At 46.2% G+C, this 24,071-nt stretch overlaps 4 protein-coding genes across 4 annotated transcripts; 2 read left to right on the plus strand and 2 right to left on the minus strand.

Moving 5' to 3' along the window:
• Window positions 1-10: 10 nt before the first annotated feature.
• F4812DRAFT_200260 (amidase family protein) lies at window positions 11-2,484 on the plus strand. The gene is made up of 2 exons (XM_047930219.1): window positions 11-624; window positions 779-2,484. The coding sequence occupies exons 1-2, from the start codon at window positions 93-95 to the stop codon at window positions 2,401-2,403; spliced, it is 2,157 nt and encodes a 718-aa protein (XP_047794266.1). The 5' UTR covers window positions 11-92; the 3' UTR covers window positions 2,404-2,484.
• Window positions 2,485-3,900: 1,416 nt separating this feature from the next.
• On the minus strand, window positions 3,901-6,109 carry F4812DRAFT_200271 (uncharacterized protein). The gene is made up of 4 exons (XM_047930220.1): window positions 5,536-6,109; window positions 5,274-5,477; window positions 5,141-5,220; window positions 3,901-5,089 (listed from the first exon to the last, which is right to left on the minus strand). The coding sequence occupies exons 1-4, from the start codon at window positions 5,608-5,610 to the stop codon at window positions 4,090-4,092; spliced, it is 1,359 nt and encodes a 452-aa protein (XP_047794267.1). The 5' UTR covers window positions 5,611-6,109; the 3' UTR covers window positions 3,901-4,089.
• Window positions 6,110-15,167: 9,058 nt separating this feature from the next.
• Window positions 15,168-15,503, minus strand: F4812DRAFT_456056 (uncharacterized protein; the record flags this gene model as incomplete). The annotated part of the gene is made up of 1 exon (XM_047936920.1): window positions 15,168-15,503. The coding sequence occupies one exon, from the start codon at window positions 15,501-15,503 to the stop codon at window positions 15,168-15,170; it is 336 nt and encodes a 111-aa protein (XP_047794268.1).
• A 5,244-nt stretch (window positions 15,504-20,747) lies between these two features.
• Window positions 20,748-22,329, plus strand: F4812DRAFT_416166 (uncharacterized protein). The gene has a single exon (XM_047933039.1). It carries the CDS (start codon window positions 21,913-21,915, stop codon window positions 22,132-22,134), a length of 222 nt encoding a protein of 73 aa, XP_047794269.1. The 5' UTR covers window positions 20,748-21,912; the 3' UTR covers window positions 22,135-22,329.
• The last annotated feature ends 1,742 nt before the right edge of the window (window positions 22,330-24,071 follow it).

Here is a 24,071-nt window from a genome sequence, read left to right on the forward strand (position 1 = left end):
GGCAGCCGTCATGGGATAGTGATGCGGGAAGCCGGGGGGAAGACAACACTTCTCACACCCCCTAAAACCCACCACCCAGTCGGAGCTTAAAGATGGCCTTTTCCGACTCGAACCCTCGAGGTAGTATATGGCTCCTTTTATGCGCGTGTTTAATAGTACCTATTAAGGTACTGGAATTGGCATTGGCGAGCCCCATGAAACGGGCCCCTCTCGAACACCTGCAGACCACACGACACGGCGACGTCGCGTTCGGCCTTGGCGACAGGACCTACCTGGCCAACATCCGACACCCCAAGCAGACGATCCTCCTCGGCGGAGACGGTCGGGCCACGGCGAGCCGGCAAGGCTCGCTGGTGCCGTTCACCGCGGTATTCACCGACAGAGAAGTCGTGACTGCCGATTCCTTGCGGGCTGTGATCGAGAGCTACTTATCAGCGGGCGACGACGTGTTTTCCGAGGACTTCTTGGAGGGGATATACATCGGGAAAAATGGCACGAGCGACGGCAGCAGCTATACAAGAACAACAACAGCAACAACCCTCGATGCGAGCGCGCTGGAATACCTAAACAACCTCGCACCGCAGCATCTAATCTTAGACGCCGGTTTCGAAAGCATTGGCTGCTGTAAGTTTTGGCGGGATAACATCCCGATTCTAGCGTGGCATGGCCCTATAAATGAGAAGTTCGCAAACAAGGCGGCAAATTCTCAAGAATTAACTACCTGCCTGCCTACCTACCTTACCTACCTCTATCTATCAACTAACTAGTATTTATCAAGACCCCACAGACATCGTAGTAACCTACCTCGGGGATTCAGACACCACTAGCCGCCTCACCCTCCCCGCCGGTCCGTACGCAGCGCTGGTCTCGGAGGACTCGATCACGCTCGGAGCAGTGTACCGCCTGCACCGGGACTCGCATCGGGACTTCCTGTACGGCGCGTACGACTCCGGCGACGGGCACGGCACCTTCGCCCCCGTGGAGCTCTTCCAGCCGCGCTCCTGGGAGCCGCTGATCCCCGTGCCCTCGCGCATCCACAGCTGGGGCGACCCGCGGCCGCTCGCGGGGCTCCGGGTCGCGATCAAGGACCTGTTCGACGTGAAGGGCCTGGCCACGTCGGGCGGCAGCCGGGCGTGGGCGTCGATCGCCGGCGGGGCCGCGAACGAGACGGCGCCGTGCGTCCGGCGCATCGTCGACGACCTCGGCGCCGTCCTGGTCGGCAAGTACAAGCTGGCGCAGTTCGCGTCGGGCGCGGACCCGTGGGGCTGGCAGGACGCGCACTACCCGTTCAACCCGCGCGGCGACGGGTGGCTCACGTGCTCGGCGTCGTCGTCGGGCGGCGGGTGCGCGGTGGCCGCGTACGCCTGGCTCGACTTCGCGATCGGCTCCGACACCGGGTCGTCCATGAGGCGGCCCGCGGCCGTCTCGGGCACGTACGGGAACCGGCCGAGCCAGGGGCTCATGACGCTCTCGGGGGTCATGCCGCTGGGCGCGGCGACCGACACCGCGGGGATATTCGCCCGGAGCGTGCGCGACTGGGTGCGCTTCGCCAAGAGCTGGTACGTCCCTGAGATGTACCAGGACGCTTCGATCACGGGGCTGAGCCCCCTCGACGCGCCCGACTCGTACGCCTTCCCGAAGCGCGTCTTGTACCTCACAGACTATCTGCCGCTGAGGAACCCTGCCGCGGAAGAGGTGCTTCAGGGGTTCATCCGGAACCTTACCGCGGTCTTCGGGATGACGGTCGAGGAGTTCAATTTGACGGCCGTTGTTGCTAACACGACGGACGAGGTGCCGAAATACGCCGCTCTGAATAACGCGACGGCCGTGATTAATACCATGACGCAGTACCGCCAGGTAGGCAAGCCCCTGATCTCAGCGTGGGCGGAACGGTACGAGGGGCGATTCCCACCCATCGATCCGGCCCAGCGGCAGAGATGGAAAGCGTACGACGAATCTGTGTATACCGACGAGTTGTACAACCGATCCCTGCGGGTTAAGCGCGCGGCCGTGGACTGGTTCGAATCGACGATACTGTACTCGACGCCGGAGTCGTGCAGCGAGAGCATCATGCTGTGGGACATCGGCACGGGCGGGCTGCCGAGCTATCGGGAGGAGTCCCTAAACCGCGATCCCAACACGACGACCTTCCTAGCCGTGACCCCGTCGACCGCGGGCATCAACGGGGCCAGCCTGTGCCCCATCTACGGGTGCGTGGACATGACGATTCCCATCGGGCAGGTCCCATATCTGAGCAACGTGACGTTCGTGGAGGAGATGATCCCGGTGACGGTCAGCGTCGTTGCGAGGAGAGGCTGCGACTTTATGCTGTGGAACATGTGGCAGAAGCTTGCGGACGAGGGGGTGCTGAAGACTATTAAGACCGGAAGGACTGCGTTTTGAGCAGAAGTTTGCAAAGCGCTTGTTAACTCTATTTGTCACCTACCTACCTACCTAGGTACCTAATCTAAGTAGGTATATCAGACATATATCTACACGTAAGTCGGCGCCGCAAGAAAAAGGTTCTCCATACACCACGTCATGATCCCTAGGTACTCCATGCAATGCAACGTAGTTGGCCTAAGAAGGTAGTGGAATGCGATAAGGCCCCCAATCTCTTTCTTTTTTTTTCCTGGCTTGACGCCACAATAATAGCCTATCGGTGTTCTGCCGCATTCACATGCAAGATATTCAAGGATCGAAGATGGCAATTTTCTTCTCTACCTTCCTATGCTAAAGCAAGTTTTGGCCCTAGAATCACCAGGCAGGCAAAGAGACAACGTCGACATCGACATAGACAACACCTACCTCTAGGTGCCTATTTATCCGTTCGTACGCTTGGGTTACTTTACTTTACCCAATGCATTGAATTTTAGATTATGCAGAAACGTCTTCGGCCTCCTTGTTTACACTATCGCCTTGTCTCAGCCTATCTTGTAAGTTAATATTTAGTCACATGAAACAGTTTTAGGGAGAGTAAAAAAATAAAAATGTCCAATTTCATCCCGAAGGATGCAGACTTGCATCACTCCTTACGACTATTTTAACCTAATATAGGCAACTGGGTATTGCATTGTACGCAACTTGAGGCAGATTTATGTATATTTAGGCTTTCACAGGCAGCATTCGAACCTTGAAAGGGCTTGGTTATCTACCTGTACCTGGTAACTTTTGTAGCAAGAAAACTTGAACGAATAAGAAATCAGCCGCCACTTAAATAAAGCATGCTCGCTGCCTCTCTAATGCTGCCTCTCTAATGCTGATCATTTCCCAAGCTTTTTTATTTTTCAACGCCATGTCGTCAATCATTTCAAACATCTACAATATATGCTTAGACCTAGGCATGTACGATAGATATAACTAATGCAATGGCGAACATGTATTTTCTTTACATCAAAGAACCCCGTCGCTTAAAATACATATATTTATCCAACCTATCTTGACTACTTCAAACAATAAGGCACCTAGCAATACTGTATGATGCTAGGTAGTCAGTCCCGTAACCCAACTTTTTTCCACCTCCAACGCCCATATCATCAGTTACAGATGACATTTTGCAACAATAATACAAGACACGTTTCTACCGTGGTAATAGCACAAAACCTAGAAGCCCTCACCACCCTAACCAAACAAAAGAAATCCAAATCCTTCCCTGCTCTCGATACACCATCTCAATTACATCACCGACTTCTCTCGCTCATTCCCTTCTAGGGTTGGCTATACCCATCCAGCTTAACCAACTGAAAGGGGTGGTCGGATCTCCGTAAAAAGCATTACGTTCCGTATCGTTAAGGGACAGTCGGGACATCGTCAAAGTTGATCTAGGCCGTGGCATGGAACCAGGTCCTGAAAGAAAAACGCTTCGCTTGCCCTACGTGCGGGTTAAAAGGGGACCCCGGTATCCGGCATTAAAAAATGCAGAGACAACAAATGAGAAAATATAATAAATAGTACAAGAGCAGGTCGGAGGCTCGTAACGGGATTATGAAGGATATTAACTAGGCCAAAATATGTGCCGAGAACTTCCGCGAAGCATTCGTCAGGAGAATTGGAATTATATGGATTACATATGGTGGCGAGTTTGACTGATCACATTTCGTTGATTCTGTCGCTAGGCATTTGCATTGACGGGTCGCCAAGATCCGGCTTGAAGGCCCATGGAAAACCTCCGAGCCCGAAAGTCCGTAGGTCAAAAACGGGAGAAACCACGGCTGGTGGTTGATAGGGCGTTGGTAGTTGCTCGGCCGCTGGGTAAATCCACTCGTTTTCGTGTTTTGGTGGCGACTGATCATACCCTGGGGATTGGACCTGCTGTATTGGCGCGGCTTGGGGCTGGACCTGCTGCATAGGGGACGGCCGAGGTTGAAGGTGTTGTCTGGGTGAAACCTGACTTTGCAGCGATGAAGAATGGTCTGGTTGTGGCACTTGCTGAAAAAAGTGCATCTTTGGCGGATACACAGCAGGCGTTGAACCCAGTGAATACGCCGTCGTATGCGGGGGCACACGCCCGTAGTAGCCGCCTTGACTTGACGGGCTAGGACCTGGAACCGGAGTAGTAAACCCGCCATGACTATTTTGGATTGGGTTGACCATATCAGGCACAGCGTATGGATTTTCCAACGATGGCTGCTCAGATTGTTGCTTAGGCATTCGACACTGCTGCATTGGATCCGTATTCAATGTCGCAATGCCAGGGTTGTCCTGCTCCGGCACATAGCGATAACAATCGGGGATGCCAGCCGGGTTCCCATACATTGAAGCGCCAGGCAACTCCATGGGTTGGACCGAGTCGCTTTGCCGGACCGAATTGCTTTGCCATCCATTAATAGTGGGGAATCTACCATGTTGGCCGCCATATTGCGACATGAAGTACGGATGTACGTCACCGAAAGGCGACATTCCTTGAGCAGCTTGCTGCTCAGCATTCGGTGGTCCGCCTGGTGCCTGGCTGGCCGACCACGAGCCTCGCTCTTCAGGAGTAGGTGGGTTTCCGCCGTCATCCGATTCGGAGAAGTCATTAGTCTCAGCATTTGCACCCCTCTGGTGGGAACGTCGTTGATGTTTAACCATGGTTGTCTTCCGGCAGAAACTGCGAAAGCGTTAGCAAGTATCTCTCTAAAGGTGATAACACTCGCCATACCTCTTGAAGCAGCCGTCATGAGCGCACTTGTAAGGTCGCTTGCCAGTATGGATGCGGCGATGTCGAGCCAAACTCGAAGACTGAAAAGGTTAGCAAGTCTGGCGAATACTGTCAAGTCCGATAATGCTCTTACATCCGAGAAGCTCTTGCCGCAGCCTAGGTGCTGGCAGTGATGGGGCTTCTCGCCGGTGTGGGTGCGGATGTGGACCTTCAAGGCGCTTCGTTGTATAAAGCTTTTGCCGCAAACTTTTCCGCCTTTTTCCCAGGTACAGTCGAACTGCCGGTCATTTGTATGGATGCGATAGTGCCTTTGAAGGTCAGATTTACGATTGAAACTCTGCAATCGTGTCAGCGACGGTAACGGCGGTGCATAGTCGGGGAACGACAGCACATACCTTGAAACACGAATTCCAATCACACTTGAAAGGCCGAGAAGTCGGCTCGTTATCGACGATCTCCATCACCTCCATAACTCTGGTGATCCCAAGATCCAGGATCCGATTACTTATCTGTAGCAGTGCAAGTTTGTGCGAACGAGACTACTTATATGTCTTCTAGTCCGAGCTAAGGAATACAAGGTATATGGAGTGATGTGGAACCGGACCTAGGAGAGTCCGTTGAGCCAGGTGAGAACTTCAAATTGAAATGAACCTATCATAATATAATAAATATTAGGTCCCTTCGACGAATTATCTCGGGTGTGTCTACCAAATAGGTTGATGGTTGCGAAGTTGAGGATGAACCGAAGAAAAAAAAAAAGTTGGTATCAAACTGTCGTTTAGAATAATATTAAGATATGACAAAAAGGTCTGGTAAACGTAATGTGCAAGAGTGTGAATTGAATGATCTTCGGGGGGGATACGAATAGGTAATCGAGAAGCAACGGTTAACGGCAAGGGTAAGCATCTTTTTATTTTGGCTTCAAACGTTGATTCTCAGCTACTTACGACGCCTGTCATTATAAGAAAGCTAACCTACATATAGATATCAGGTACCTGAGAAGGAGGCTTGCCACTTGCTATCGGCATCAATAAGTCCCCGGCTACCAGCCAAGGAACTGCTGACTCCCCAAATTCGTATGCAGATGGCAGCTCCACAAACTGGTAGAGACGCATTGTACAATTTACAATTACAATATACCTATACGTAGGGGAGAAGGGGGTCCGAAAGAGAATAAACTAGGTTAACTTACCAGGGATCAGGGATCATGGATTAATACGTAGAAGAAGAGAAAGGGAATTTACTAGGTTCCGGGGGTTAGAATTATACCATGGAAATGCATTAACAGCGGGTTCTAACAATTGAACGACATGGGTGGAGTGAATAAAAAGTACCTACGTGCTACGTGCTGCGTACAATACAATGGGTACAATAAGAGGAAAGCGAGAAAGCGAAAGATTAGAAGCCCTTGTCATTTGCGAAACGCGTTAATAGAATACCTCCTCTACGTACCTTACCTTAGGTACCTCTAAAACCACCTAAGTTCAAACACAAAGTTACCTAATGGATTGGGCATATTTATATAGGTACCTATTCTCTTTAATACCGGAGTTTAGGTAGCCGTTCTTGAATACCCTCGAACGCGGAGAAGTCAGTCCTTATTCTACTTCTGAAAATCGACAAACAAATTAATTCAATTGTTCGCGCCGTTTTTTTTTCTCTTTTTTTTCTTTCTTTTTTCTTCTTTCCCCGGGATTTTGTCAATTGGTTTCAGATAGCGTCGGCAAATGTATGCACTTCTAATATTCATTAATGCGAATTATTTGAGCTTCTCCAGCCAATGATAAATGGCGGGACGACGTCCTCCTCATCGTGAAAGTCGCCGCACAAACGTTCGATCTTAAGTTAGGTACATACAGATTGAGCAATCTTGTTTGCCCGTGCAACGTACCAAAAGCAAGTAAGAACGGGCGTTATGGGGCTTCAATTAAGTATAAAATAATTAGTACCTAAGTAAGGTTAGGTACCTCCTACCGTATAATAATACCTAACGTTAGGTATTGTAGGAGTTAGCTAAGGCCAACGACGCGGGGAGAAGAGGGGTAGTTGGGTATCGTGTAGACAGGAACCAGCACGATATTGGCCTGCTACTACCTATAGTTACCTATAGTTATTATTGCACGCTGTTATAGCGAAGGACTTGTTTGAAAATGAGATTAATAGTGACGGTGACGGTGATTGATCAACCTACGTAGTCTTAATTGATCATACTAAACAACAATTCCTACATTTCTTTTTCCTTTCACAAGCTTTTTGATAACTTCTTCTTGGTTACACCCACCATACATAGAGAGAGAAAGAACCGGGACGGCGTTCCGAAGTCGTGGTATCACGCAAATAGGCCAGTGACCTCGATCCGGATGGTGGTTTCAGGGGAATTGTCGACACTCAACCTCAAATCGCCACTCGCTTTTTCAATGTACATTTCCTAAAGTGACAACCAGTCCCATTGTTTCAGATGCCCGAGCCGCTTATTCACACAGGGTCTTCCTTGCTACTGACTTTTACCTTTTCAACTACTAATGTGAAGAATCGTATTATACCTATTGATTGAACATCTCTTAAGCTAACTACCTACCTAAGGTACCTACCTAGAGGTATTGATATAATGATATATCGATACGATAGCTACCTAGACCTATATCAGGTAGGTCGTTAAGGTTAAGCCTCCTCCTCACCGATGAAGTTGCGTATTCCTTGCCTATAACAGCGCCCAATATCTATAACGGCTGGCTCAGATTTGATCAACCAGGAAGACTACGCCATACCTTAATTCTTCACAGGGGGAGGGACTGGAAAGCTCCCGGGACAATGGACCAAAAAATCTATCCAATGAACCCCTTCGTTTCGAAACATGTTGACTTCTACACCTTCTACACACATACAGGTAAAGGTAACCCTTAACAACGGCTAATAGGAAAACATGGGACATACGCGTTAGCTTTGCAGGTCGTAGCTTGTAATCTGTAGGACTATAAGCCGGTATGCAGCCCTTCGCCCGCAGCCATGCACGTTATACGGCAGCCCACACCACCTGCATTGCAGTCTCGCATTGCAGCTTTAATAGAGGCATTAAGCGCAAATCACATTGCCCCTCCTGCGTTGGGAACATGCAGATAGAATAAGCTCGCAGGTGGGATAGGCCCGGCTCGCATGCGATAACTCGTCTGCTATTTCCATCGCTTGCTATGCAACACCTATCTGTGTAGGTATCTTGGTAGGTAATACCTACCTAACATAAGGTGAGATGAGGTAAGGTCGCTTTTTCTGCGGAGTTGATCACGCACGTCGAATGTATACGAAGCGGTAAACGTCTCATATTCTGTCATTTTCAAGTCACAAGTACCTAAGGCAATCAATTTCTCGTTACTGCTAGTAATGAGTGACATTAATTGTATGGAACATACCTACCTAACATAGTACCTTAGCTAACCGCGTAAGCATACCTAACCTAATATTATACAATTCCTGGTACATAATATGAGGTAAGTTCCATAGTTCCAATATGAGGGACCTCGATTGCCCAAAGAGGATTCTTCCCCAAATAGGAGATGGTGGGTCTGCGCTAAAAGCCCGGAAACCACCGAGTGCATGGCCCGTAATCGGACTTCCTTGCTTAGCTTCTTTTGTTTTTCTTTTTTTTGCCAGGGCAAAAATGACAAAGTCCCATGTACCATAGTACCATCGTTAGAAAGACGTACCCACACCCTTGCAGGAGATGTCAAAATTTTGAAATGCGGACAATCAATTGGGTTTTGCGCTTGGGAAATCCCGCTTCTAGCTTCCAGTAAAGAAAAGCTTGTCGCGCTTGTCGCTTCTGTGATCGTGCCGCAAAGCCGCGTGGAAGTCAAGGTTAACCCAGACAAGGGTTTATCTTACTCACATTACGCTTTCCGAAGGTAAATCGTTGTTCTTTCTATCAGTTTTCAGAAAATATTGTATATTAAGTACCTACCTTAGGTATGTAGTACAAGGTTATAAGTGACAAAGCGACAGGTCCCATTCGGCAAGTTCCATCTTACCCAGGTACAGACAGCAACGATAACAACCCCAAGGCCTGAGAAGGCTGCTAGCGCAGTAAAAATAAAGTCATCCGATAGGTGGCCAACTAGAAATGTGACTAGGGTTTACACTCCTTCATCAAGTTTCTCGCATTCAACAACCTTCATCTGTATAGAACATTGTCGTCCTTAAGATCGCAATGTAACCTTCTCTATTCGCAACGTGGAATTCCGAGTTAGACGGTCAGCTTTTGGCAGTACCAATTTGTGATAACAAAAGTTTGCTTTTATTATTAGTTAACCTGCTAACCTGTTAACCTGTTACAGGTAATCTTCTACTTGGCCAGTGCCCAGACCTTCGGGCCAAAGTCATTCCAAGAAAGGAAATGATTAAACTTAATCGAGGATTAGGCCTCCACTAATATAAGAGTCCATCCTGGTTTAAAAAAGAAAGGAAAAAAAACGTCCCTAGTGGGAGGGACCATTTTCTGCAGCAGACGTGAGAGGTAGGTACAGCGAAGAGAAAACGGTATTAACGTCGTTTATTTTCTCCACAGTTAATCGCGGCAAATGGAGTTGACTTGTGAATGCTATGCCGGCATACAGATCCCCTTCCCCTCCTAGATACCACTGTCATAATCTCTAGGTACGGAGGTAATAGTGCATTATAGCTTAGGAATTATAATCTGCATATACTACTTATGTATTAAGGACATATCTTAGGTCACGAGTAGATGGTACATTTCTCATTCCCTCATTAATCGAAATATTTGCCAGAGTGTCTGCGATTAGTTAGGGGCGCATAGTCAAAATCTAAGGCTTTGGTCCTCTTAAGACAACTCAAACTATAGTAATTCATGATTATTACCTATTCGTTCCTATGTACATTTCTTGCATTCTCCATTCGGAGTCCGACAGAAAGTTGCTAGATCTTGTTTTAAGGATAATGCAAGTTCTCTTCCCCGCATTCCCCTGACGTCCGTGCTCTCCGCATGCTTCTTCCTTTGCCGCTAGGGCTGGGGAGGAGGAGACTATGATACGAATACACTAGTAACCGTTACTTGTTACTCAAACTCGCGCTTGTTGAATACCAGGTAGCTATGTTAAGTTGTATCACCATTTTGACAATTCTACCGGCACCGGAACAAGCGTCGTATGTCCGGAGCCGACCAATACGTAATTGCATTACAAATGAAACCGCCATAAACAACATGATTTCGACCACTCCATCCCAAGTTTCACAAAAATAACTCACGATACTTGTGAGTGTATACTACTCATGAGCCACGTGACACTCATGAGCCACGTGACACTCAGTCACGTGCCTCTCATGCTCCTTCTTGAGTGATGAATGTTTGTATAAAAAAGAAACACCTCCTTTACATAGGTATCTAAATAATACACATGTCATCTCACAATACTATTTAACTTGCATTGACCAATGCCGAGGTTATCCGGATCGAAGGTGAACGAGTGGAGAGAATACGCACCGCACCGACTTTCGTGTCTGAAGTTAGGCAGATAAGGATTTCCAGATTCGTGAGCTTCTGCATACGGCGACAGCATTTGCGAGATTAACTACTAAGAGGTAAGTTAGGTATGCAGAGGAACAGGACCCGCGATGGCCCAGAGGAGCCCAGTTGAAGATTAGTTTGTATTGTACGCGTGTGTAGCAGCAGCCTCCCTCTCCACAACTATTACGAACGATGCAACGCTGAGGTGGTATCATTCGGTATACATTATGTAGTGTATTTGACATGGATCTCTCCAGCGAGTTGTTGTTGGGTTAACCAATAGGAGAATTTACAAGATACTGGACCAGGGTTCCCGAGGTGAACTAGCTTCGGTAGTTTTAGATAAATGGTAGTATTCAACGCCGAAACGAGAAAGGTGAGCTGCCGCAAAGCATTTGCCGTAACTCGCTCTTTACTATGTACGTCTCAGTTGAAATGTTTCCATTATGTTTACATTGTCGGAACCGCAATAACCACTTTCCACTTTCCACTTCTCGCGTTAGATCATTTGGGTAAGTGGTCTGAGGGACCCATCTAGACTTCTGAACCATGACGATCCCCCGCCAGAGTTGAAAACCTGGCTGATACATAGCATATTGGTGGATCTGCCTTGATTGCCTTGATGGTTATCAATATTAAGATATCTATATGGCAATGTATTGTACAATACGTATTCGTGAGGACCTCAGCAGGCTCAGCTACCTATCGCGGAGATTTCATTTGAACAATGCTAAGTTGGGAATAGTTGCGACGCAGATCATATTCGAATAGGGCCCTAAAGGACAAGACAGGTCGGCTAGAATGTTCTCGACGGGCTTTTTTACAAAGCTATCATCGGAGCTACGGACGGCTTAATATAAAAATTTCGGAGGTTAAGTTAGTACGGCGCAGGTTCTTATCTCACTATGTATGCCCAATACCAATGGATTCGGGAAAACCATGGTTAAATAACCGCACTATCACCTTCGGAGAATTATCTATCGGGCACTCAACTGCTTCCAGTAACGCCAAAAATCAGTTCCTGAAAGGGAGGCCAGCTAATCTGTTAAAGGTACCTAGTTAGGTTTAATTATCATTTTCCCAATTTGTACTTCCTTCAGTACCTAGCCCCTTTCATTCCTACATCTCCACTCGAGTTCCTAAAAAGACAATATGGACTCAGTTTCGACAGATGTATTATTGTATTAACATGATTCCTCCTGAGGAGCTTCCATCCACCATTGCTATTGAGACTTCGGAACGGAGGAATGGCAGGTCTTGGCATGAGCCGCAGGTTAAAATGCCTCGAATCATGCCTCGAATCCCAGTTGCCGGTGGTTCCGATCGCATGATCATAACTTCCTCTCTCATAATGCTACCATTTATCATATCTAAAGTTAGGTAAACTCCGTCCGAGTTACAGCATTAACATTAGTCAATGTAATACAAAATTTTGGAGCCGCAATCATAAACCTCTCTTGGTTACACAGTCGACTTGTAGACTACTTCTTTAATGCCTCGATGGGCTGGTAGAGAAAAAAAAAAAAAAAAAAAAAAAAGAGGACTTGTCGGCAAACGCTATCGCATTAAAAGTTCAACCTCGCCGAAGTTGCTTCAATAGTACCTAACCTATAGGAAAAATCTAACCTAGTATTAGAGGCCCCGCCGCTATACGCAAACCTCCACCACTATTTAAATGCAATTATTAAAGACCCACGAGTGGTTCCGCAGCCCCAATTGACAAACCCCTTTGGACAACGGTTCAGCCGCACACCACTACCCCTAACTTGGTCTTCGTCCCCGCGATCTTGTCGCGCCTGTTCGCTAATCGGGCTTACCTCACCACCTAACTTCTAGCGTTATGCTAGTATAGCCAATACAATTACACGGCATTGCCTCGCTAGCGAAGAGAAATACGAGCCCTAAATCCACTAAAACCTGACGAATCCAGGTTTACCCATGCGCTGTTGTCGTAAGCTATTCTAAGACTTGTGTTTTCCATCTGCCATCTCCCCTTAAAACGTGGCTTTTAGCCTGAAGTTCCCACGTTGCAAACCCACAGACATTAGACTAGACCAACTACCTTAGGTACCTAAGGTAGACAGCTTACAGCTGTTGCTCCCAAGAGGTAGGTATTATGACTACCTGTTAGTAGAATTCGTTAGCCGAGATTGGTATTGACAATTCGACCAGCTGAATATAGCATTGCAATAGATCAGCGGGTAGGCTGTGGGACTATCAGTGCAAAACAGGCAATTATCTCTGTAACTCGTCTTCATTTGTCAGTCATTTCCCACTCCTGAACCTTTGATCAAAGAACCCGGTTAGGATTGAGAAACCTTATCATGGAAAAAACCCCATACGTGCGCTCGCGCGCGCGCAGCGGACCGTCGAGAGAGGGTCCTGGTCTGATCTCAACGCGACACAGATCAGCAAAGCGTCGGTCCGCTTAGGAACCAAACTACCTATTAAATGACACACTGTACTGTAAATTGTCTTTATCGGATTTTATCGACTATATTGCTAAGGATTGAACGGCTCAATTTCAAGCCCTCTTACCTATTCTTCGAGCTCGGTAATAGGTATGTGTGCTCCATCTGTCTATGCTGTTTGAGAGTTGATGGATCGGCCTTGTTTCTCCAAGGGGAGTTGGGGTTTGTCATATACATAATACATAGTAAAGGAAGCTTAACGAATGTGGCTAAAACAACGAAGTTGTTACCTTATTTGTTACGAAATCCCCCCAACTTCCTGGTAACGGAAGTGATCACGTAACCTTGGTAATCCAGGTTTATGTAGGCAGACAGGCAGATAGGTAAGCCGCCACAGTAACTTCCAACAGGTAGGTGTGTAACTATTGTACAATACATATGTACTGCAGAAGCAAGGGCTCAGGAACCCGCCCTATTTTAGATGCATGTCAACAAGGGGCACCCATGGATTGCCGGCAGGGGCTTCTTCTGGGCTTGGCTGTCATACCTGTCATATATATCTCCACACTGTACGCCAGGGGATTTTCCTAAAAGAGCGTAACAAAAAAAGAAGACGCTATTTCTCCCAAGCTGATGCTAAACATACCGATAATTAGATATTTAGAGAGTCTAGTCTAAAAGTCCAACGGGGCTACCTCCTCCTTTTCTTTGTAGCGTACGATAACTAATAACTATTAACTACCTAATAGCTTATGGCGCAGCTTCGTATGAAAGCTGTCGCTCAAACAATACACACGCCAAGGTTTCTAATCAAACAAAACAGCGGATAACATTGAATGATGAAAGGTTGGTAGAGCTGGTAGAGCTGGTAGAGCAGGGCGATCGTATACCTATTAGAGTCGGCTTTGCATTGCGATAATGAGTCGTTTAAATTGTTGTTATTTAAAAAACACCCGACGTCATGATCTGCTTTACAAATCCGACTGTAGTAGTAAAACGCCGTTAACAGGTATTGTGCAAATACGGGTTTTACTAGGTACGGAGCAGCCAACCGGGAATTTGTAAGTGCATAAAACAACCAGACGGCTTATAGACCAGGACCGCAGGAAGTTTGCGACGTGTTTTGCCCTTGCAGCAGATCCATTGACCCACGTGTTCGCCCACAATGCCCTTCTCGTAACCGAAATCTTGAAAATAATGCCAACCGACTGTTGCTATTTATCGTCATCTCCATCCGATTTTTAGTTTGCGCCTACGAAATGAAATAAGATTTTCTCTTCGTCAATATCGTGACATCGTTCAGAGCAGTGTCAAATATACAAGGCCCTTTATCTTAGGTACGTAGGTACCATAGTAGATGCTTAGTCCGCTTCATATCTACCCATCTCACGATGTAACACTGGAGCGTGTGCAATTTACCAGGATAGCAGTTAGTGTACTATGTATGGGCTCATAACAGGGGTCGTGCAGCAGTAAACAGGTACAATACGATATGAAAATATACTACCTATGTACGTAACTTCATCATGTAGACTACTCCGAAGAGGGCTACTGCATAGGTGACCTTTATACATACTATGTATTCGTAGTATGTAAATATATAAGAGATATAGTATACAACAAATTGCTAGGATAAGAGCTTGTTTATCAATTCCTAGTAAGAACAGGTAACTAAACCGTTTATATTCGAATATGGTTGAAACATTCTTCAGGTACCCTTAGGATATCTGAAACATTCCTAAACCGAATTCACCAAGGAATTCCGAAGAATTCGGTTATTTCGGGTTCATCCTTGACATCATTTTACCTTTTACCCTAGGGAAGCCCCGGGAAAAGGTCGGAAATGGCGTTTAGAGCCCCGACGAGTATCCCAGATCCGTAGATCCCCAAGTAGGTGCCTAACCGCGAGAAAGATGACTTCCGGATTAGTGATCAAAGCGAGTCTTGAACTTTTCTCTTTCCTTACTTTTTCATCTTGCCACGATCTGCCGACCCTAACCTTTCCTCCGGCGTTTTCTGTACCTACAGGTAGGTATGTTCTGCAACACGACGTAGCAACTAACTAACTAACTTTAGCAAATGCTACGTTATCATCAATACGTTAGGAACGCGGGAAATGGCCGAAAGCCTGCTTATATGCAAAAGCAAGTATCATATGGTCGCGGCCGACATCCGATGTGCCGTGGCTTGTTCCGCTGCTGCCGGGGAAATGCACATGCATGCGCCTCACAACGAATAGACGCAGCAGCAGCAGCAGCAGCAATAGTAGTGCCTGTAGTAGTAAATTAACAAGGCCGCTACGGAATCCTTTCAATGAGGGGAAGTTCAAGGTCTGGGTATCTGTCTCCATTGTGTTGGTAGCAGATTCATTCGTCGATCTACTCCAAATATGGTTCTTACGTGGGCTCTCACCCCCACAATATCGGGTTGAGCACATTGTGAGCAAGGCTGACGAGATGGTCCAGACCGTTGCCTAACTGACATGCTATAGTTACGTTATTTGATAGTTATGGATACCGATCTCTCGAAGCCCCTCTTGTGGCATTTTGAAGATTTACTACTAATGCATAGCACGAAAAAAAGACCACCGAGATGGCAAGTTCATGCAAAGACGCATGGAACATCGATCACGGGACAGGACCTATATGTGCAGCTTGATACTATCATTATAGGTACCTAGGTAGGTATCCACTACCTCGGCGATCATGTACACTTCTAACTTATCTCATACGTACAATAATGCTGACGATAAGAGTTTGTAAGTTTACATGTCGTAAGCACCCGTGGTAAATACATCATACTACTATTACTTGGGGGGTAACCTTGTAACTATTCGTATATCAACATCTTAGAGTCCCCGTACTCAACGAATCTAATATCAGTCTCTAATATCAATCGTAACCGAAAGCTCTTAATAATAAGGAAAGAGTTAAAAAGATCGAGTAGTTAGACCAAATAGTAAGTACACGCATCAAATATACATGGTTATCAACCTTGAAAAAAAGAAGTATGTTAAGTATTCAGATGTATGTTCTGTCGCAAGAGGGCGATGCAGGTATTCTGTAGTTAGCAAAAGTGGGGGATGCACTCTCTTTTCCGGGGAGAGGTTCCGAGACGGCGTCCGGGAAATCCCCCCTTGAGATTTCTTTTCCCTTGAGGCTTTCCCAAGTTCGTCTATCCTAGACGTCCGGAGTGGGATTTCTAAGCCTGTCCAGCCCCTTCAGAAATCATTCGTCTTCGAAGGGGGAAAAAAGAAAAAAGAAAAAAAGACACCAACCTAACCTAGTATTAGTCTCTTTCTCATGGGGGGTAATATAGCACTCCTTGTAATAATTTCTCTTCGCTTCTGGTACGTTTCCAGCAAACCTGTGTAACTGTCGTTTATCTTTTACAAGCCTCCTGGTACAACTCGAGCATTCGCCTTTTGCTTTTTTTACTACGAGTTATGATTTATTTTTCTTTTGCATTAGGTACCTAGGTAGAGATCGACTTATCAGATCCGTCTTTTTCCCTTCTTCTGGGGGAATGGGGACGACATGAACAATAACAAACCACTGAATACCCATCAACTCCTGCACTGCGCCGTAAACGCGCACTACTGCAAGGTGAATCGCCTATCCCTTTTCTGTCACCTTCCACCGACGCAATTTTCTATCCCATCTTACCCCTTTCACCCTAATATCTTGCTAGGCCTCACGAGCGTCAAGCTTTGCTCTCCACTGCAGTGCATTCGGAGAATAACATCGCATGTTGCTGCATACATCTAACCTAACACTACTGCACTGCGCTGCACTGCATTTCGAAGCTACCGCAAAGCAACTGTGGCGGAGGGGTTTCAGGCGAAAGAATTGAAAGCACCTCATAATCGCCTCCTGATCACTCCATTACATTCATTAGGTTAGGTACGTACATAGTATGACGAGCATCCCGTCCGATGGTTGGCTTTAGGAAGGGGAGATAGGATACTCAATACGTGCAATAGTATAACCAATAACTCCATAAGTTATTAACTATGACTTTCGAAGTTTGGGTATTAATTTCAATCAAGAGATATGTTTCTCTCAATCGCAACGGTATAGCATCATATTATAGGGAAGGGCTCTGCTAATGGAATGCGATTGGTAGCTCACAACGAGGCGGAAACGCCCTGAAACCTATCGGTTAACTTCAACACGTAACTTAACTACGTTAACCTACCTCTAGGCAGTTACTTCTTTTAAAGTACCTAGTTAAACTAAAGAATTTTTGGGATAGTAGAAATAGGTACCTATGGAAGAAAGCGGTCCGGCTTCGCTCGTCCTTCCATGACACCTAGCCTAGGTAGAAATGAAGAGGGACAGAAAAAGTGCACATGGGGCCCCGGTGAAAACCCGACGTCGGATTGCATATGCAGGTCCGGACGTATGTGGTCAGGGGAAAATGATATATCGTATCACCCTTTTGAGACTTTCTCCTCTTCCCCCCCACTCCTCTCTATCTACCCAACCCTCGGGGAGGCGCCCATAATCAGATGTAAGATGTGACAAAGGCACTCTAGGCTGCATCATCGCGCGATCAAAAAGGAGCTTAGGTGGCTCGGGTAACAGTGATGAGAGACTGATACAGAGAGAAAGAGAGAGAGAGCACTTGCGCGTTACCTACCTAGACCTATTGGAGTTGAAAAGCGTTATACGCGAGTTCGACGCATCATAAAGGGAGTGATAAGCGTCATTGCGCGGCAATACGAAACGGGGCCGCAGATTCACTACCGCTGCCGTTGGCGCCGTCGCTACCTCCTGTCTCACTCAGCTGGCCCTTGTGCAGATTGCGCATACATCGGTTCTCCATGATCGGCTTTGTTTTAAGCATCTGGTCAACGTGTTTAAAGATAGCTACTGCTACTACTACTAGCATACAGGATTGAAAATGTTGCAAAATGCCCGGTTTTCGCCTTCTCTACTCTAGATAGGTACATAAGGGTATGTTACCTAAGTAGATATGCATCTGACGACGCCCTGGAGAGAAATGGTTACCAAAGATGTTCGATTGAGCCCTGAAAAAAAAACCCACACCGCCCTTTCGAGTTACTGAGATCCACGAATCTGCAGGTCACGTCCGGATATGTATGTCAACACCCAGGGGCGGCGGGGTTCCCGCGAACAGACGTATCTCGGCGGTGGCGGGTTAGAACCTACGAAACAACCCAAGCCAACCTACCCGTAGGAAGATGACTTACATAGTGATTGCAATTTTCGTAGTCTATACAATGGGTTTTGTCGGGGGTGTGGGAATTTCGTCATAGATCCCGAGTACGATGTGTTATCATGGACTTTTTACATACCTACCTTACGTACCAGCCACCGATTCGCCTGGGGGAACTGGGGGACATGCTATGTAGGACGTAAGAGTCGGGCGATCTAAAATTTTGTCATCTCCTGAGATTTAGTTAACTAGTGCTTCTAGAATCCCAGATATTTCCAGTCGCGAAGAAGAAAAAAAGTCATTCTTTTGTCGAGTTTGTGTGATAGGAAACTAACAGCGTCATGGGATTGCAATTGCTCCCTAACGCAAGGGACAATGAAGAAGTAGTCGGCGCAATCTTTCTTCCCTAGTATCTAAAGATAGGTAGTTACGGCGACTACTTGCGAAATTGATCATTGCTTCTTGCCAAATATCTAATGCCTATGAAGAGAGAGCCATTCAGAGATCTGTGGATGACGTTGCTACATGGTATCAGCTCCTTGGGAAAGCCATATGCCCCAACTCTTCCTGGATACATAAGCTAACTTGCCATTCTAGACCCCATCGCTAGGAGATGTTTACATCTTCCTACCGACCGCCAGTGTTGCCCAGTCGAACCATGAGAAACGAACCTAGGAAGCGGTCCCATCTATTGTCACTCTATATGAGTCGGCCGGTATGCGTTATGATATGTCGTTATAAAAGTCGGGTTGCTGTGGTGCTATAAGGAGCACTATAATGAGATATTAGAGTCCTTGAGTACTTTTAGGATGAGAGCTTGCCCGGCTCTTCCATCTTGACGGCATTGAATGTTGGCAGTAGTGCTCTACTCCTCTTGTGTGACTTTTGATTCGTTTTGATATTGCTCTCACTCGTCCCGTTACTTGGAAACTCAACAGAGGCAACTGGTGACGAAGAATGGACTTCGTACAAAGTAATACCAGTAAAAGCTCTGTTACCTAGCCGTCTAGATATGGCAACATCATTCACATTTTCAACTGCAAAATAATACAACCAACCATAAGCACGTCAAGATACTTCAGGTTTAGGCCATGATATCGTCCCATCCTATACTCCATTCACACCAACTATCTAGAGTCAGCCACCGGCAATGCACTCGCCTGAATTATCGTACCATAATCCGTGATCGATCTGGCGACAGGACATAAAAACCCCACGGGAAGACCAAGTACCGAAACGTTGTGTCACCCATTCCAGATGCTTGCGGGCAAGCCACATTATGACAGGCGCCGTACCTAAGGTATTGTACAAACAAAAGCAAGCCTTTGGAGGATATGCAGGGGATGTCACATGCGAATACGCTGTTCCTTGCGAAGATACCTACCTAGGAGGTAGTTAAGAATTATCCAGTAACTAGTGGTACTTGGGAAGTGAATATTCCCATCACATTTTGAATTGATATTATGTGCACACTCTACTACTGTGGTATAGCTGTATTCTTCGCTAAAGAATATAGAGCATAATATTAGCTTTACGAATTTCTTGAAAAAAGAAGGTATAGACATGTATTCAAAGCTTCGAGGCAACCTATGTTTACATCGGTACCTAGGTGTATGATTAGCTATCATAAATTAGAACTACAAACTCAGAATAGTCATAACTCTCTGTACCTAAGTTATCCTAAGACTATATCTACTAAGGTGCCTAGTCTACATACATCATCTCCTTTTATACTGTTTCATTTCAAGATGCGGGAATTAGAAGGTACTTGCTATTAAACGTAGAGCTATTAACACTCTTGTAAGGGTTCGGAAGATAGCTATCAAACCGCTACACTTCCAAAAGGTAAAACGATATCAATTTAAGGGGTTGACGTTGCTATTTCCATCTTCACCTATAAAGATCGTACTGTGGCAACTCTCTTAAAACTAACCTCTTTATTGCATAGTACTTATCTGACATAAATATGACTTCGTTGGCTTTAGATTCTATACTAAGGTACAATACAAATATCTCTAGAATTAAGTAAAGGGATATGCACTATATTTGAGGTAGGAGGTAGACATGCCTACCAGGTACAGGTAGGTAGAAACCATAACTTTGTAAATTCCACATTAACTCCAACAACTTGGTAAAACATCCGACGCGTGATATGACAGTGCATTTACTCATGTATCAATCAACCCTTTCTTCGGAATTGCGGGACTATTGCCTTTGCGGCTTTTACCAGTTGATGCTTATTACTTATCTCCGCCCTTCGGTTATTTTGCTTCATTCAATTCGCTCTTGCGGCTAGATCAGGTTAGGTACCTACCCTAGGTAAATGTTTAGAAACGTACCTACCTAGGTAAGGGATCGAGTATTCCTCTAGAAAATTCTTCTGCGTGATCCCTTTCATCAGTCCGGCAATTCGGTACTAGGGGCCGTTCAAACTTTCTAGAAACGTGGGAAAATTCGGAGCCGAGCTTACAAGGTCTCCCTGTTAGTATATCTGCGGCTAAGATGACTGACGACATACCACGTCCAAGGACTCGGGATACGCGGTAGACAGACAGATGGGGACGACGGATTAAGCCGAACTCTATGCGTGTGAAGTCTGGTACGGGACTAATCTAATGTGGTAGGTCTCAGTGGGATAAGTGGATAATGTAGGTAGTTGATGACATTTGAGCCGCCTTATTTTTTATTTTTTTTTTCATGGTCCTTTCAAAGATTGGTCTTCGACGCACCATGTAAACAACACTAGAAGGCTAGCAGAAATTGCATCTATTATGCGCATCCTAGGTTCAGGTGGGCCTTGACAAGGAAAAACCCAAGCCTAGGGACGAAGTAGGATAGCAAGTTTAATAATATTCCTGGAGCCTCAGTCGACACACACCGCTTAAGTTTGATAGTGTTGCATAGGGCAACGGTACCCTCGCCGGGGGGGGCTAATCCTTGAGGTTCGGCAAAGCCACACGACATCCACATATAATAGGCTTGGGTTAGAGTGATATTATTACCGGCCTGAAGCTGCTAGGTAGGTAGATAAGCATCGTCTCAAAATAAGGTCCACTGTCGGGAAAACCGCTTCCCATTTCGGCCACTACATACCAACATCTTGCCCTTTACGTGTCTACATGCTGGTTGGAGATGACTTGATGATAGCTACCTAGGTATCAAATTTCGCGCTGGCCATGTACCCAGCATCTTTCGAAACCCACGCTGAACATTAGATGCTCGATATTCCTTCCATACATCCGGTCGTACGGCTTGCATACTTCACTTTCCGTCGTGGTGGAAGGCCCGTCACCATCTAAGCGACCCAGGCAAATTTCTAGAATGGCTCGACAATCGCTGACATGTATCATCTAGGAACGCTTCGTAGAAAATCTCCACCAAGGGGGGCTCTCCGAAGATAGATAGGTAGATATGCAAGTTCCTATTAAGGTCGACGAAGGAAGAGGGGGATGATTAACAAGTGGGAACTTTATAGGAGCTGTATATTACCTATCATTTCTATACCTACATATCATTTCCGTTCAACTTTGATACTACCAAATCGGGCAAATTATGCGTACTGAGAAGCCTCGAAAATGGCAAATGATGAATCTGCGGTGAGCTAAGGAGTAGTTTACATCATTTCCCCTTCGCCTTTTCACTCCTAGTCTTTGGCTGATCCTTCTATGCCGAGTCGACGCATCGCCAGCCCCTTATTTTCCAAGGGTTGGGCTCAACTGCTTATGTGCGGTATGCAGGTACCTACACGCACGGGGGATAAATCAAATCAGATTAGTTATTCGTTGGTATGGCTTTTGCTATCAGCGAATATAGCAAGAAAAGGGGAAGTCTATAGGCATTATGAGTCTTCCCCTCGTTTAGGCTGGCAATGTAGCTCTATGTTATGAGGTGCTTCCCTCAAACATGACGAAAATGGCATCAATAACGTAAGAGGTCACTGAAGGCGTCGACTAGGAGGTAGACTGATGGTTGACGAATTCTACTACTTATCTGCCAGTTTTATACTTACGCCGATAAACACAAAATAAAAACTATTTTATTTAAAAGCATTGATAGCCTCGTTAAAGCAGTTTTGCGGCATTTTTAGGTAATTGAGTAAAAGATCTAGGGACTTAATAAATAACAAATCGCTGCGAGGGTTAATGAATGAAGTAAGTGAGGCTCTTGAACCATGATGCTGCCACACGTGGCGTCTGTTGTCACGTAGTGATATTTCTTCAGATCAAGGAGAAGCCATATGGTGCAAATGGCCATATTAAATGCATCCGTAGCTGTTATTTCATCTACTTATTCTTATGCTTATGAGATATATCTTCTTAATTCCACCTAAAAAAAAACCCATCTTGTCTTATAGTCAATCTTATTTTTATTCTTTTGGACATACGGCGTTTTCTATTTTATGGTGATATATTTGTAATTTTAATCAACACCTTAGCATATCTAATGTCAAAACACAGCTAGTCCCTGCAAAAGCTGTCTTATGAATGGGAGCTATGTATAGGTATTATTTGTGTACCTAAGGTTTCCTTACGGTTAGACAGCGTTGTACGAGAGCTCCCCGTTCTTTTTCTTGTTCTCGGTACGCTCTCTCAGCTTGCTGCTCATGAGCACAGGGAGGAGCTTGGCGAGTATGGGAAAGCGGTTGAGGGCGTCGACGATTTCGCCTCGTCATCGCTTCGAGGGGCACAAATAGATATACAGGGACATGACTTTTCTTAAAAAAACAGGCTTTGTTAGTATCATATTAGACTCTACTCCAGGTGTATAAAAAGCAGTTAGTGTCCTTATAGGTACCTCCGACTTGCCACTTTTGAGAGCACCGAATTTTCTGCGAAAAGATAAATCGCCGGTGATATCAAAGGTGAGAGATTGTAGGGTCGTCGACATGTTGAATCACCCCTTTCGGGATCCTAGAACACCCACTAGGTGAATTAACTCGTCTACCGCAACGGTATTCTCCTGCTCCAAAATACCATGATCTAAGAAGGCGCCGGCTAGGTAGTTTCGCATTTGCTTATGGACCTCTGGTCTTCTCTCACTGATGATGGACTACGTTCCGATGCCCACAAAGCTACCGCCGCTGTAAGATTCCCATTTACGAATGTCTTATGGCCGGGTCTCGCGCCGTAGAGGTCTCTCCAGGACTTGGCGCTGTTGAAAGAGACTTCGTTCGGCGCGGTGCATACGGCAGGGCCGACGTCGTGTTGGCTAGCTCCTGGATTTTATCTAGTAGACGAAACCGACATACATACCATATTTATTATGTAGCTCGAGCATCTTATACGGTTGGCGACCGTCTATGAACCACCAACAGTGTGGGATTTGGCATTGTTAGCTTGGGAATTTGCTTCATATGCTACGAGAAGACTTACACTGCTGATAGCAGTACCTCTCGGCCCCGGAACACTGTGGAGCGGATGGAAGTAAAGGTTGTAATTGGACTTGTATATCCAGTGACCATTTATCTGCAAACGGGTCAATTTGGATTCGAACTTGCGACTAAGAAGAGGGCCATTACGATCCTGGCTTACAGGACCTCAGCGATCACCGACCGTACCTAGATCAGCTCCATCTTGAGCATGTGGCTGATGTTTGGGCTGCTCGTCAACGCTGTTCGAATAATACACCTATTCTGAGCTTCTGTTGCGCCCAGTCTTGGATTCCCTCAGTGAATGGTTCTCCTTGCAGGAATGATGTGAGAAACACAGGAAGTCCTGGGGGGGGGGGGGGGGGGGGGGGGGGGGAAAAAGAAAAACCCAAAAAAAAAAAAAAGAGAGCGGAAAAGAAAAAAAAAAGCCAAAGGAAAGAACAGAAAAAAACTAAG

This window comes from Daldinia caldariorum (assembly GCF_022478825.1).
Source record: "Daldinia caldariorum strain CBS 122874 unplaced genomic scaffold F4812scaffold_2, whole genome shotgun sequence".
NCBI lineage: Eukaryota > Fungi > Ascomycota > Sordariomycetes > Xylariales > Hypoxylaceae > Daldinia > Daldinia caldariorum.

Excerpts from the sequence above, each read along its gene's own strand:
- F4812DRAFT_200260 (XM_047930219.1), top strand. The coding sequence starts at position 93 with ATGGCCTTTTCCGACTCGAACCCTCGAGGTAGTATATGGCTCCTTTTA. Across the intron at positions 625-778 it reads TTTCGAAAGCATTGGCTGCT|ACCCCACAGACATCGTAGTA; the intron begins GTAAGTTTTGGC and ends GTATTTATCAAG.
- F4812DRAFT_200271 (XM_047930220.1), bottom strand. The coding sequence starts at position 5,610 with ATGGAGGTGATGGAGATCGTCGATAACGAGCCGACTTCTCGGCCTTTC. Across the intron at positions 5,221-5,273 it reads GCGGCAAGAGCTTCTCGGAT|TCTTCGAGTTTGGCTCGACA; the intron begins GTAAGAGCATTA and ends TAACCTTTTCAG. Across the intron at positions 5,090-5,140 it reads CATGACGGCTGCTTCAAGAG|TTTCTGCCGGAAGACAACCA; the intron begins GTATGGCGAGTG and ends ACGCTTTCGCAG.
- F4812DRAFT_416166 (XM_047933039.1), top strand. The coding sequence starts at position 21,913 with ATGCCGAGTCGACGCATCGCCAGCCCCTTATTTTCCAAGGGTTGGGCT.